Genomic DNA, 12,846 nt, shown 5'->3' on the forward strand with positions numbered 1-12,846 from the left:
GTCAAAACAAGGTAAGAGTTTCATGGTGAACGGTAGGACCTTAAGGAGTGTAGTGGAACACAGGGGCCTTGGAATTCAGGTGCATGGTTTTCTCATAGTGGAGTTATGGGTAGACAGGACAGTGAAAGCGGCTTTTGGCATACTGGCCTTCATCAGTCAGGGCAATGAATCTGACGAAGAGTCGCCGGACCCAAAATGTTAACTCTGTTTTTTCCTTCATGGGTGCTGCCAGACCTGCTGAGCTTTTCCAACAATTTTGTTTTTGTTCCTGATTTACAGCATCCATGGTTCTTTCAGTTTTTATATGAATACAGAAGTTGGGAAGTTATGTTGCAGTTGTGCAGGATGTTGGCGAGGCCACACTTGGAGTATTGTGTTCAGTTTTGATCACCTTGCTACAGGAAGAATGTTATTAAACTGGAAAGAGACAGAAGAAATTTACAAGGATGTTGGCAGGACTCAAGGAACTGAGTTATAGGGACAGGTTGGACAAATGAGGACCTTTCTCTTTAGAGCATAGGAGACTGAGGGGGGATCTTATAGAAGGGTATAACATCATGAGAAGCATGGATGGGTGAATGCACTCAGTCTTTTTCCCAGGGTTGGGGAATAGAGGACTAGAGGGCATCAGTTGGAGGTTAGAGAGGAAAGAATACATAGGAACATGAGGGGCAACTTTTTTTATTTTTTACACAGAGGGAGGTACACAAATGGAATGAACTGCCAGCGGAAGAAGCGGATAAATTAACAACATTTAAAAAGCATTTGGACAAATACATGGATAAGAAAAGTTTAGAAGTATCTAGGCCAAGTGCAGGGAAATGGGGTTAGCGTGGATGGACATTTTCGTCGGCATGGACTAGTTTGGACCGAAAAGCCTGTCTCCATGCTGCAGGAATCTATGACTCTAAGAATTGGCATAAGTTCAACTCTATTGAAATATTTAACAAACTAATATGAAAATACTACTCATCAACTGTTCCAAAAAAAAAGTAGAATCCCTTAACACACTCTTGGCGAAGGCAAATTCAGCAAAACAAATTTCCTTTATTTGCGACCTCCTCCAGTCAAGGAAAAGGAACACCAACGGAATGAATCTGGCAGCTGAGAGACAACTTTATCTAACAGTTTCAACCTCAAAACCCCAGCTTCAACACTGAAAGCAAAAACTAAAACCCTGGGTCTATGGTGAAGTCAGGCACACAATCATGTTTCTTTTGTCTAATAAAAAATACCAAAGCTATTTATTCTGTTTTCCATGGTGCAAACACTTCAGCAACAGGTTTTTTTTCTTTTTCTTAAAATCACTAACGGGATGAGGGTGCTGCTGGCTAGGCAGCATTTATTGCCCATCCCTAATTGCCCAGAGGGCAATTTAGAGACAACCACATTGCTGTGGGTCTGGAGTCACATGTAGGCCAGACCAGGTAAGGATGGCAGTTTCCTTCCCTAAAGGACATTAGTGAACCAGATGGGTTTTTCCGACAATTGACAGTGGATTCATGGTCATCGTTAGATTGTTAATTTCAGATATTTTATTGAATTCAAATTCCACCATCTGCCGTAGCAGGATTCGAACCTGGGTCCCCAGAACGTTATCTGGGTCTCTGGATTAACAGTCCAGCGATCACACCACTAGGCCATCACCTCCCTCTTCAAGAGAGACAGGACAGAACAAATTGCTCTTAAAAATGTACATATCATCACAATCAGGACAAGAATCATCTCAAAAATCCCACTAACAAGTACATTCCCAGTCTTGCCTGCTGTCCACAACACTTATGTTTTCTTTCCCCATCTGTGTATGAGCGTAAGGGGGGAGTTCATAAGGTGATTATAGTCCAGTTACTTCTAATGAATAGCAAGTCTTCTTAAAAGCAGAAAACTGGTCACACTTTCTATCAACTTGGGTCGAAAATAAAAGCGAACTGGGGAATTCTGTGTTACAACTCCAGAAATAGTGGGGCTTGATTTCCAGTGCACTACTCCAATTAAGTTTAACTGTTTAAAAACCTGGAATATAGTACACTTCATTATTCCTCCCAGCCATCCAAATATACCCAAGTCTGATACGTATCCTAAATAGTTGAAGCCCAAGGAATTATAAAAAGATACATTTTATCCAAATCATCAAAAGTTGTAGAGCTCTGAAATGCAAAGTGCGTGAATTGCAGAAGTTTAGAATGCAGGTACAGTAAGTAATCAGCAAAGCTTATAGATTGTTGTGTGGGGGAAATTGAATGCAAGAATAGGGATGTTATGCTTCAGTTCCATAGGGTAATGCAGTACTCTGTACAGTAATGGTCACCATACCTACAGAAGGATGCAAGCATTGAAAAGCTACAGTGGCCAGGCCAGCATCTACTGGCGTTTAGAAGAGTTTAAAGTGGCTCAATTGAAACATTCAAGATCCTGAGGTGACTCTCTTTACTCCTTGAAGCATATCTTGTTTTTCTACTGGGCCGTCTTAAATGTTGTTGTATCCTTCGTTTAGCCACAGGATCATTTAGGACTGCATAAAACATGATTTTGCATCATAGAAAGGATATTATTACACTGCACTGCAGAAATTCACCAAAGACCCTCAGACAGCACCTTCCAAACCCACATCCACTTCCATCTAGAAGGACAAGGGCAGCAAATATATGTTCCCTTCCAAGCCACTCACCATCCTGATTTGGAAATCTATCACCATTCCTTCTGTGTTGCTGGGTCAAAATCCTAGAATTCCCTCCCTAATGGCATTGTGGGTCAACCCACAGCATGCGACCTGTAGCGGTTCAAGAAGGCAGCTCACCACCACCTTCTCAAGAGCAACCAGATACAGGCAATAAATGTTGGCCAGCCAGCAACACCCACATCCCACAAAACAAATATTTTTTTTAAAATGTTGGAGACGGTACAGAAGAGATCTACCAGGATGTTGCCGGGTATGGAAGTTGTGTGTTATAAAGAAAGGCTGGATAGGCTGGGACTTTTTTCACTGGAGCGTAGGAGATTGAGAGGTGACCTGATAGAAGTTTGTGAAATGATGAGGAGTATAGACAGAGTTAATGGTCACTTTTTTTTTCCCGAGGATGGGGCTTGTCAAGGCTAATGGGCACATTTTTTAAGGTCCAAGAAGAGAATTTTTGAAAAGACATGAGCAGCATTTTTTTTTAAACGCAAAAAGTGGTTTGATTGTGGATAAACTTCCTAAGGAAGTGGTGGATGTGGGTAAATTACAACATTTAAAAGACATGTGGATAAGTACATGAATAGGAAATATTTGGAGGGATATGGAACAAGAGCAGGCAGAGGGGACTAGTTTAGTTTGGGATTATGTTCAGCATGGACTGATTGGAGCAAAGGTCTGTTTCCTTCTTGTATGACCCTCTGACTTGTGTCAACTATATCTATTTGTTTAGTTATTTGGTGATGCATCAACTTGATGTTTAGAAATGTGAAGCTTGTTAACCATGTGAAATTGTGTTTTAAATCATGGGCAGAAGTTCTGCCCAACCCAAAGACTCCTTCAGTGGCCACCATGTATTTGACAGTGTCCTTGCTGTGTGAAGGGTAATAAAATAGGGATTACTTATTTTCAAATTCTACTAACCAATTATAACACCTGGGGCTTTCATAGGCTAAAGTCAAAACAGGGATAAACACAGACTTAAAATGGACGTAGCAATTATCTAACCTCAGGTTGACCATTTCATGACACGAATGGAACATAAACATGCACAGTCAGAACTGAAACTAACATTTTATCAAAAAGTACTGAAAGCAGTCAACTCAGTCACACATGAATAAACCTCCATCTCCTATTTTGATTGAGATCTTTATGCAAATTTTAACATATTAGAGATGGAGTTGCCTACAATTAGCAAACTAAAAGAAATATAACATCATCAGACAGAATACATAAAACAAGCTGATACTGCAGGGAAAGGTTTCTGGCAGAGCAGAGGGGACAGTTTGCAACTGCGTGACTGGAAAAAGCTTGTGTTCTATGCCTCCCAGTAAAGACAAAGCACCTGAAGGCAGCACAAATTGGAAGCATGAGTGTGCTTAGAACTTAAAGATATCTGTAATACTGGCTACTGTTGTGGTAAAACACCACTAACTAACCATGGTCTCAAATTAAAAACTTAAGGACACCCTTGAGATTTTAAACTGCATATTCTGTTATCTTCCCAGACGTATGTGACACTATCAACTTTTGACTGCGTTAGTGTTCATGTGTGCGCTTGTGTAACGCACATGTATTTTGGGAGTGTTTAGCAATAATAGACCATAAGATCCTAAGATAGAGGAGCAGAATTAGTGTCCTAAGTCCAACCATCCTCAAGTGCTTCATCAATGACCTTTCCTCCATCATAAAAGATCCGAAGTGGGGATGTTCACCGCTGATTGTGCCATGCATGACTCCTCAGATGCTGAAGTACACCGTGTTCAAACGCAACAAAATCTAAACAACATTGAAGCTTGGGCTGAGAAGTGGCAAATAACATTTGCACCACATAAATTCGAGGCAATGTCTCTTTATTGGAGTTGATCAATCTAATCATCGCCCCTTGACACTCAATGGTGTTACCATCACTGAATCCCCCAATATCCCACTATCAACATCCTTGGAGTTACCATTGACCAAAAATTCAACTGCACTTGCTACCTAAGCATAATATCTACAAGAGCAGGTCAGAGGTTGGGAAAACTGCAGTAAATAGCTCACCTCCCGACTCCTCAAAGCCTGATCATCATCATCAAGATACAAATCGAGACTGTGATGGAATAATCCCCACTTGCCTGGATGGGTACAGCTCCAACAAAACTCAAGAGCTTGACACCATGCAGGACAAAGCAACACACTTGATTGGCATCACATCCACAGGCCGATGCTCAGCAGCAGCAGTGTGTATATCTACAAGATGCACTGCAGAAATTCACCAAAGATACTTAGACAGCACTTTATAAACACATGACCAATTCCATCTTGAAAGACAAAAATAAAGTGAGGATGGAGTGCAAATTGTAGGGGAACTTGAAGCATCTAGGCTTGGAATAATATCACCATTCCTTTTTTGTCATAATCACACTAAGTGCCAATTCCAACCTGGAGGAAAAGTTAGTTTTTAAATTTGATTCTAATTGCGGAGCCACAAAGAAATCCATCATGAATGGCTGTAACAAAAAGAAAATGGTCTCTCAATCCTGATTCTTTGCCAATGTTCATGAATTCATTTTTGGAAGGGAAGAAACTGAAGTTATGTTAAACTCTGATGAGCAATGAGTTATACAGATTTACCACTCTCTGGGTCAGGAAATTCCTCCTTATCTGAATTCAAAATGTGTCATTCCTTCATTCCAAGGCTGTGCCTCTGGGTCCTGATCTCTCCTAACAGTGGAGACATCATCTTCACTTCCACCCTATCCAGACTTCTCAGTATTCTCTAAGTTTCAATCAGATCCCCCACATTCTTCTCACTCTATCAAGTACAGACCCAGAGTCGTCAACTGCTCCTCTTGTGACAAGCCATTCATTCCCAGGATTACTTTCGTAAACCTCCTCTGTACCCCCTCTAATGCCAGGCTATTCTTGAGATATGGAGCCCAAAACTGCTCACAATATTCCAAATACGATCTGACCAGAGCCTTATACAGCCACAATAGTACACTTCTGCACTTGCATTCTAGACCTTTCCAATGAATGCTAACTTGGCACTTGGCTTCCTTAATGCCAACTGAACTTGCATATTAACCTTAAGAGGATGCTGAATTAGGATTCTGAAGTTCCTGTATGCTTCAGAAATCTGAAGCCTGTCCCAGTTTTGAAAATAGTCTCGGTCTCAATTCTTCCCACCAAAGTGCATAATTTCACACTTTCCACATTATATTCCATCTGCCACTTCTTTGCTCACTCTCTTAGCCTGTCCAAATCATTTTGCAGCCTCCCACTTCCTCAGCACTACCTGTCCCTCCACCTATCTTTGTGTCATCTGCAAACTTAACAATGATGCCCTCAGTTCCTTCTTCCAGATCATTAATGTACAACATGAATACCTGTGGTCCCAAAAATGATCCCTACGGAACTCCACCAAATCACCGCTGCCATCCTGAAAAGAAACCCCTTTATCATCACTATCTGCCTGCTGTCAGTCAGCTAGCCAATCCTCAATTCATGCCATAACCCTGCCCCGAACACCATGGGCTCTTATCTTATTTAGCAGCCTCCTGGGTGGCACCTAGCCACAAGCCTTCTGGAAATCCAAATAGATGACATTCACCGACTTTCCTTTGTTTAAATTGCTCATTACCTCCTAAAAGAAAATTAACAGATTTGTCATCCATCACTTGTATTCAAGAAATTATTCAAATTGGCTCTTTTCCTGAAGAGCTAAATACTAACATTTTCATTGGAGAAAGATATAACTAGAAAAGAATTTTAAACATTTATTCTGGCCAACTGAGAAAGTTGAAAAGGATGCAAATTCACTTCTCCTCACCTGCTTATAACACTATGCAGTGAAATAGTTTGCCTCATTGTGATATTTGCATAATCAAACCCAAAATAACATGCAATTAAAAAAGGGATAACATGAAATGTTAACTAGTTGGAATTATTCTAAACTACCAAAAGGACTTTATGTTTATAGAAGAATTACATCTTAGGACTTGGAAGGTATAAATAGAGAATGAAGGATCCAGGTTTAAAGTTTTAATCTGCTATACAACATTTAAACATGCTTAGAATTGTGTTCCATTATCCGTTAATTTTATCAGTTTTGAATTTTAATTATTTGGTGCAAAATAATAGAAAACCAAATTCAAATACAAATACAAATACAAATACAATGTGAATTTACATTTTCCAGATCTTCCTGTACTCACAGGGAAGGACCAGAAAAATCCCCTTAAGAATGAAACCATCTAACAGTGAATTTTACTTATACAAAAACCAAGAAATTAACATACACACAGTAGCTTTCACAGGCAATAAGAGAGAGCAGTTAGTTCATATGACATACTTAAACTCTCCAGGCCGCTGCTCCACTTTGTTTCTCGATGCATATCCATCATCTTCACTCTAATTTCAAAGCAAGAATAAAAACAATTGCTAACAACAGCTATGTTCAACAGTGTGCAAAACAAAATATGCTAGACCCATACTGTGCGTTTAAATCAGTTTTAGAATAGAGCGAGTTTGTGCATGATTAAGCTAATCTCTCAGCACAGTGAATTAATACTGAACTGGAGAATAATGGTGTTGAGAGAGTATAGTGGAGTGCAGAAATGAAAATAAAAATTCTCATGTTCCTATTTGTAGTAGCACTAGTATTGCTGTTAATAGGGATCTAAATGATCCAATGCATATTGCTAATAAGCATTATTTCTGGAGGCACAATTAGGAGATATCAGATGAATATTTTAGCATACCTTTCCTTTTTTTTTCTACCCGAGCTTTGCTATCCTTGTTTCACAGACGCCCGGGGATGTTTCACAGACACCCAACAAAAAGTTCAAATAGGCTAAATCTCCCTAATTATTTTTAACATTCAATATAAAAATGCAAATAATGTAATACAAAGAAAAGGATCTGGGCCTATCTTTTGGAAAGGTTACTTTTACTTTGGGCAGATTACAAATTAATGATCACATGCTTGGAGACAAAAGTTATTTTCAGAGTTTGTCCTCATTCTAGATGCAACATTGACTATAACTGTTTAAGTCAAGAGTATATGGCACAGAAACAAACCCCATGGTCCAATTCGTCCATGCTGACCATGTTTCCCAAACTAAATTAGTCCCACTTGCCTGCTTCTGGCCCATATCCCTATAAACCTTTCCTATTCATGTACTTGTCCAAATGTCCTTTAAGTGTTGTAATTGTACCTGCATCTACCATTTCCACTGGCAGTTCATTCCACATACGAACTACCCTCCGTGTAAAAAAAGTTACCCATTTTAAATCTTTCTCCTCTCACCTTCAAAATATGGCTCCTAGTTTGGAACTCCCCTACCCTAGGGAAAAGACCTTTGCTATTCACCTTATCTATGCCCCTCATGATTTTACAAACCTCTGTAAGGCCATCTCTCTACTTTCCTTCATCTATGGGAAGAATAATTTTCTATTCATGCCCAAAGCTGACGTGGATTGTCAGTTGTTACTCAACGCTTCAATGCATGCCAGTACTAACAACAAGTAACACTGTTAAGTTACCAAACTGCAGATGTTTTCACAAATTTTAAATTTGATTAATACTTCAAATTGTGCCATTTCACTTCAATATAAAAGGCAGTTATACTTGAGTCAAATAACACATTCCTTCCCTGTAAAAAGGTACCATTTGAATGAAAGCAAATTGTTTTTTTTCAAAAAACCCTCTTGCATTTATAAGTTGCAATGAGACTCCATGGTTTCCATTGTTCCCTCTGGGTCATCAAGGTTTCATGTTGGGATCATAAATCATACCATACACAGGGTCCTAAATGATACAAAACGTCAGCCTAAATATTTCCAGCTAGATTAATTCACATGTATACATCTGGTTAAAATCCAGCAATTTCGTGATACACTCAATCTTTCTCTGTACATTACTGCAACAGCAAGACATTTGTACACAAATACATGGTGGTTTCATCCACTCAAGTCTAAAATAAGAGATGTACAAAAAGTTTACTATGAGAAATAGATTGTGCTTGCGTAATATCAGGATGCAAGAGGCATGTTAAACACAAATCTTCTCCATGAACTCCAAGTTGGATTGGAAATAGATAATACCTTTGCTTCACAAAACATTAAGAGATATCAATAAAAGGCAGGAATGTGGAACTTGGCCACAGATCAGCCATGATCTCACTCAATTGCTGAACATGCTTAATTTGCTGATTTGCGTACTCCTGTTCCCAAGTAAATATTTTTCTGAACAACATTTTCAATTCATTACTTTTTGGTAAAGTGGAAGAAAAGTTAGGTACAGTAAATGGAGTTTCATTGCCTTTCAATGACAGAAACAGGTATTCTGGCCTAAACAATTCATGCCGGTGTTTATGCTCCAGTGAAGCTTTTTCCATCTTTTTACATCTAAATCTAACCATTATAATCTTTTCCCTTCTTCTTATGATGTATCTTGTTTCCCCTTAAATTAATATCTGTAGTGCTCACTTAATTGACTTCCTGTGATAGTAAGTTCCACATTCTCATCATTTTCTTCTAAATTCCCTGCCAAGTATTTGTGACAATCTTATATCAGTGGCCTCCATTGTGCTCCTTTCCACAAGAAATAACATTTTCTCTGCATCTAATCTATCAAAACACTTCATAACATTCAAGAACTCAATTAGTTCATCCTTTCGCTTTTTTTTTCCTGCTACGTATACCCATATGTAGCTGCTATTATTCTTATAAATCTTCTCTGCACCCTCGCTGGTGCCTCCATATTGTTTTAAAAAATATGATGACCACGAATGCACACAGACCTCTAAACGTGGTCTCCACAATGTACAATACAGGCTTAGCACAACATCCCTCCTTTTCATTTCTCTCCCTCTAGAAATAGGTCTTGATACGCCTTCTCTGTGCAGTTTCACTGACCTATGGAAAAATTTTTAGTGATTGATTATTTGTACTTACAGATTCAAGTGTCACTCCACCAGACCTAAACTTAGATCTTGCAAGTAATCAGTACGTTTTTGGGAGGTTTCTATCTCATACCTTTTGGTGTTGAAAAAGTGCAACGCTTTGCTGTAACCTGACCAATGCAACAAAAAAAATTCTTTCCAGGTTAAAAACCAAAAGAACTGTGGATGCTGCAAATCAGGAGCAAAAACAGAAGTTGCTGGAAAAGCTCAGCAGTTCTGGCAACAACTGTGAAGGAAATTCAGAGTTAATGTTTCAGGTCCAGTGACCCTTCCTTCACAAATGCTGCCAGGCCTGCTGAGCTTTTCCAGCAATTTCTGGTTTTTGTTCCTTCTTTCCAGGCTGCCTTGCACAGTTGAGAGACACCAGACTAGATTTTTCCAGATCTTTAGAAACAGAAGTAAAAGCTTGTGAAGTGCAGAGAAGTATCATGAGTGGAACATTTTCAAATGCCCTACTGTTCCAACTTATATGAAAAACAGTCTGAAGTTTACAGTGAGGGTTTAAAAGAAAACTTCTGCTGGAATGCTTCAATTGTCTGGGATGTGGGACAAAAAAAAAATTAGCATCTCATCATGCAGCTTAAATCGAGCTCTTTGTTGATAATGAAATTGGGAAATTATTTGCAATGCTTAACTGATTTTAAAAGCTACAATTATCTTTGCAAGGGATTTTCCACCATACACTCAATCATTTACATGATTAACAACCGGGTTTAAAGCACATGGAGACACTGTGAAAATACAATCAGCCTTAGAAAATGCAATGATTGAGGTGAAAAATTCACCTTATATTTTGGTTGGAGGAGCAGTGAATGGTGGAACCAGCAACAGTGAGCAGTTGCTCCTCCTATAATGGTTATTGACTCTCCCATGCTGCTGATCAAGTTCCTCTTGTCACCTGTCCCTTCCCTCAAACTTTTCTGATCATATCATTTTAATCTGCTGGGTGTCTTGGTTCACACAACAACCTGGATGTTTGGAAGGATGCCAACATAGGTGGCAGCAAACCATTCCAAGAGCTTCTTGAGCTCCTCACCATTGCATATGGAAAGCTGGAAGTGGTGGGGAATTGATCAGTCTTCCTCTCGAAGCTGTTTCTGACCGGCTACTAGATATGAACTGTGTCAAGTTGAAACCAGAGTGCCCACCCTACACTATGGAGTAGCCAGTGGATCATGCTGATGTATAACTCGAGACCAGCCCTGGAAGAGAAGGTATTAGCTTTGGCCTTAGCAGATATCACCTATTAAGACCGCGGCCATCAGGGTGAAGCCACCCCACCATGAGCTCCACGTTTGTTCCACTGCCACAGAATCTCACTGGGTTCAGACTCTGTGCCCTGGGAGATCTGCTTACAATTGCATCAGGGCCTGACTTCAATTAGGGCAGATAGGCACTTTGGGAGAGGCCAACAGCCCAGACTGTGTGTCGCCCTCCCATCCCAGTGAGAGCATATCGAGATGATGCCATTTTAAATTCAGTTCAGTGCTCGGCACTTTGATTGATATTTCTAACAAAAGGGGTCATAAACCAGTCTTGAGCAGAAGGAATGTTTATTATCCTGTGCACAAGAAGACATACCTAAATTGTCAGTGATGCTCAATTGGCTAACAATTGAAATTCTAGATTAGATGACAGCACCGAATCGCATTCCTTGTTTTAGACATTGCTAAATTTAAACAATATTTTTCTCTATTGCCTTGTGACTTCTGGTTCACTGCATCAAATAGTTGAAATTTAACATGAATCTGATTTCAAGCCATTATGAATTTTCATTCTAACCTCTAAAATTTAGAAGAAAATATTCAGGAATAAAGCAAGAATAATATTCTGAATTATGTGAAACTCGAAAATGTCCCTAAAATTTCCAAATACCTCCATTAAAATGCCAAGAAGAATTGTCAAAAAAGTTTGTCCTCCAGTTAAATGTTTAAATCCAGTATTAACAACTTCAGTAAATTGCAGGTGAAGTAGAGACCTTATAAACACAAAAATGAGTAATACAATTTACTTTAGCAGCAAGTTTTGTTTTCTGCATTGTCAGCAGGAAGCTGGACTCAGAGCATAGGTCCCTTCCACATCCCAAGCCTAAAGGAGAGCTGGATCACAGATTTGCTCTCAGTGCATTATTTTAAAACAGTGATGCTGTTTTACACCTGAAGAATTGCATTTTCTAAAAACTTCATTATAGAATCATAGAATTTTACAGTTCAGAAGGAGGCCATTTGACCCATTGTCTGTCTACTGGCTCCTGAAAGAGTTACCTTGCTAGGCCCATTCTGCAGCCATATATCCGTACCCCTTTAACTTCATCACTTTCAAACATATATCTACCTCTCTTTCGAAAGCTCGTATGGAATCCATTTCCACCACTTTTCCAGGCAGTGCATTCCAAATCCTAACAACTCTCCGAGTAAAAACGTTTCTCCTGAAAATCTTGAAATTGTGACCCCTAGTAACCTATCGCAACCAACATAGCAACCAATGGGAACAGAATATCCTTCTTAATCCTGTCAAAATTGTTCATAATTTTGAATATCTTAACATGGTCGCTTCTCAATCTTCTCTGCTCCAAAGTCAGAGTATCATGCAATTATCTCTCCACCTATATATGCACCTTTCTTCACTTCACCTGAAAAAGGAGTAGTGCTCTGAAAGCTCGTGATTTTAAATAAACCTGTTGGGATTATAACCTGGTGTCATGTGACCTCTGATTTGCCCGTCCCAGTCCAACACCAGCATCTCCACAACATTCTCTGCTCCAAAAGAGAATAAACCCAATTTCTCTAATCTTTCCTTGTATCTAAAATCTCTCGTTCCTGGTATCATTCTAATAAATCGCCCTTGCACTATCTCCAGGGCTTTAACATCTTTCTGTAAATAAAACGTGCCTAGTACTGAACACAACACTCCAAATGTCCAAAAAAGAATGAGAGAGACAGGGAGGGCTGGAAGAAAGAGAGCGAAAAAAGAGAGAGCGAGAGAGAGAGACAGAGAGAGAAAAAGAGCGAGAAAAAAAAGAGAGAAAAAGGGGAAAGAGAGAGATAGAAAAAAAACTAGCGAGAAAAAGAGAGAGACACACAGACAGAGGGAAAAGAGCGAGAAAAAAGAAAAAAAGAGAGACGGCGAGCGAGAGAGAGATCAAAAGAGCAAGAGAGAGAGAAAAGAGCAAGAAAAAAGAAAAAAGAGACACAGACAGAGCGAGAGAGAGAGAGAGAGAGA

General features: G+C 39.4%; 1 protein-coding gene across 9 annotated transcripts in view; it reads right to left on the reverse strand.

Annotated features, from left to right (window-relative positions):
* The window catches only part of ctbp1 (C-terminal binding protein 1), a 326,742-nt gene that overhangs the window by 103,965 nt on the left and 209,931 nt on the right, over nucleotides 1–12,846 (reverse strand). For 6 of the 9 annotated variants that reach the window (XM_048599872.1, XM_048599885.1, XM_048599894.1 and 3 more), the window contains one exon: nucleotides 7,011–7,069. The exons of the other annotated variants lie outside the window; for them this stretch is intronic. In XM_048599872.1, the coding sequence (XP_048455829.1) occupies nucleotides 7,011–7,062 (52 nt within the window). In that variant the 5' untranslated portion in view covers nucleotides 7,063–7,069. Of the gene's footprint in view, nucleotides 1–7,010; nucleotides 7,070–12,846 lie in introns of those variants that run through there. 9 annotated transcript variants of the gene reach the window in all.

The sequence above is a fragment of the Rhincodon typus genome, chromosome 1, assembly GCF_021869965.1.
Source record: "Rhincodon typus isolate 14 chromosome 1, sRhiTyp1.1, whole genome shotgun sequence".
Lineage (NCBI taxonomy): Eukaryota > Metazoa > Chordata > Chondrichthyes > Orectolobiformes > Rhincodontidae > Rhincodon > Rhincodon typus.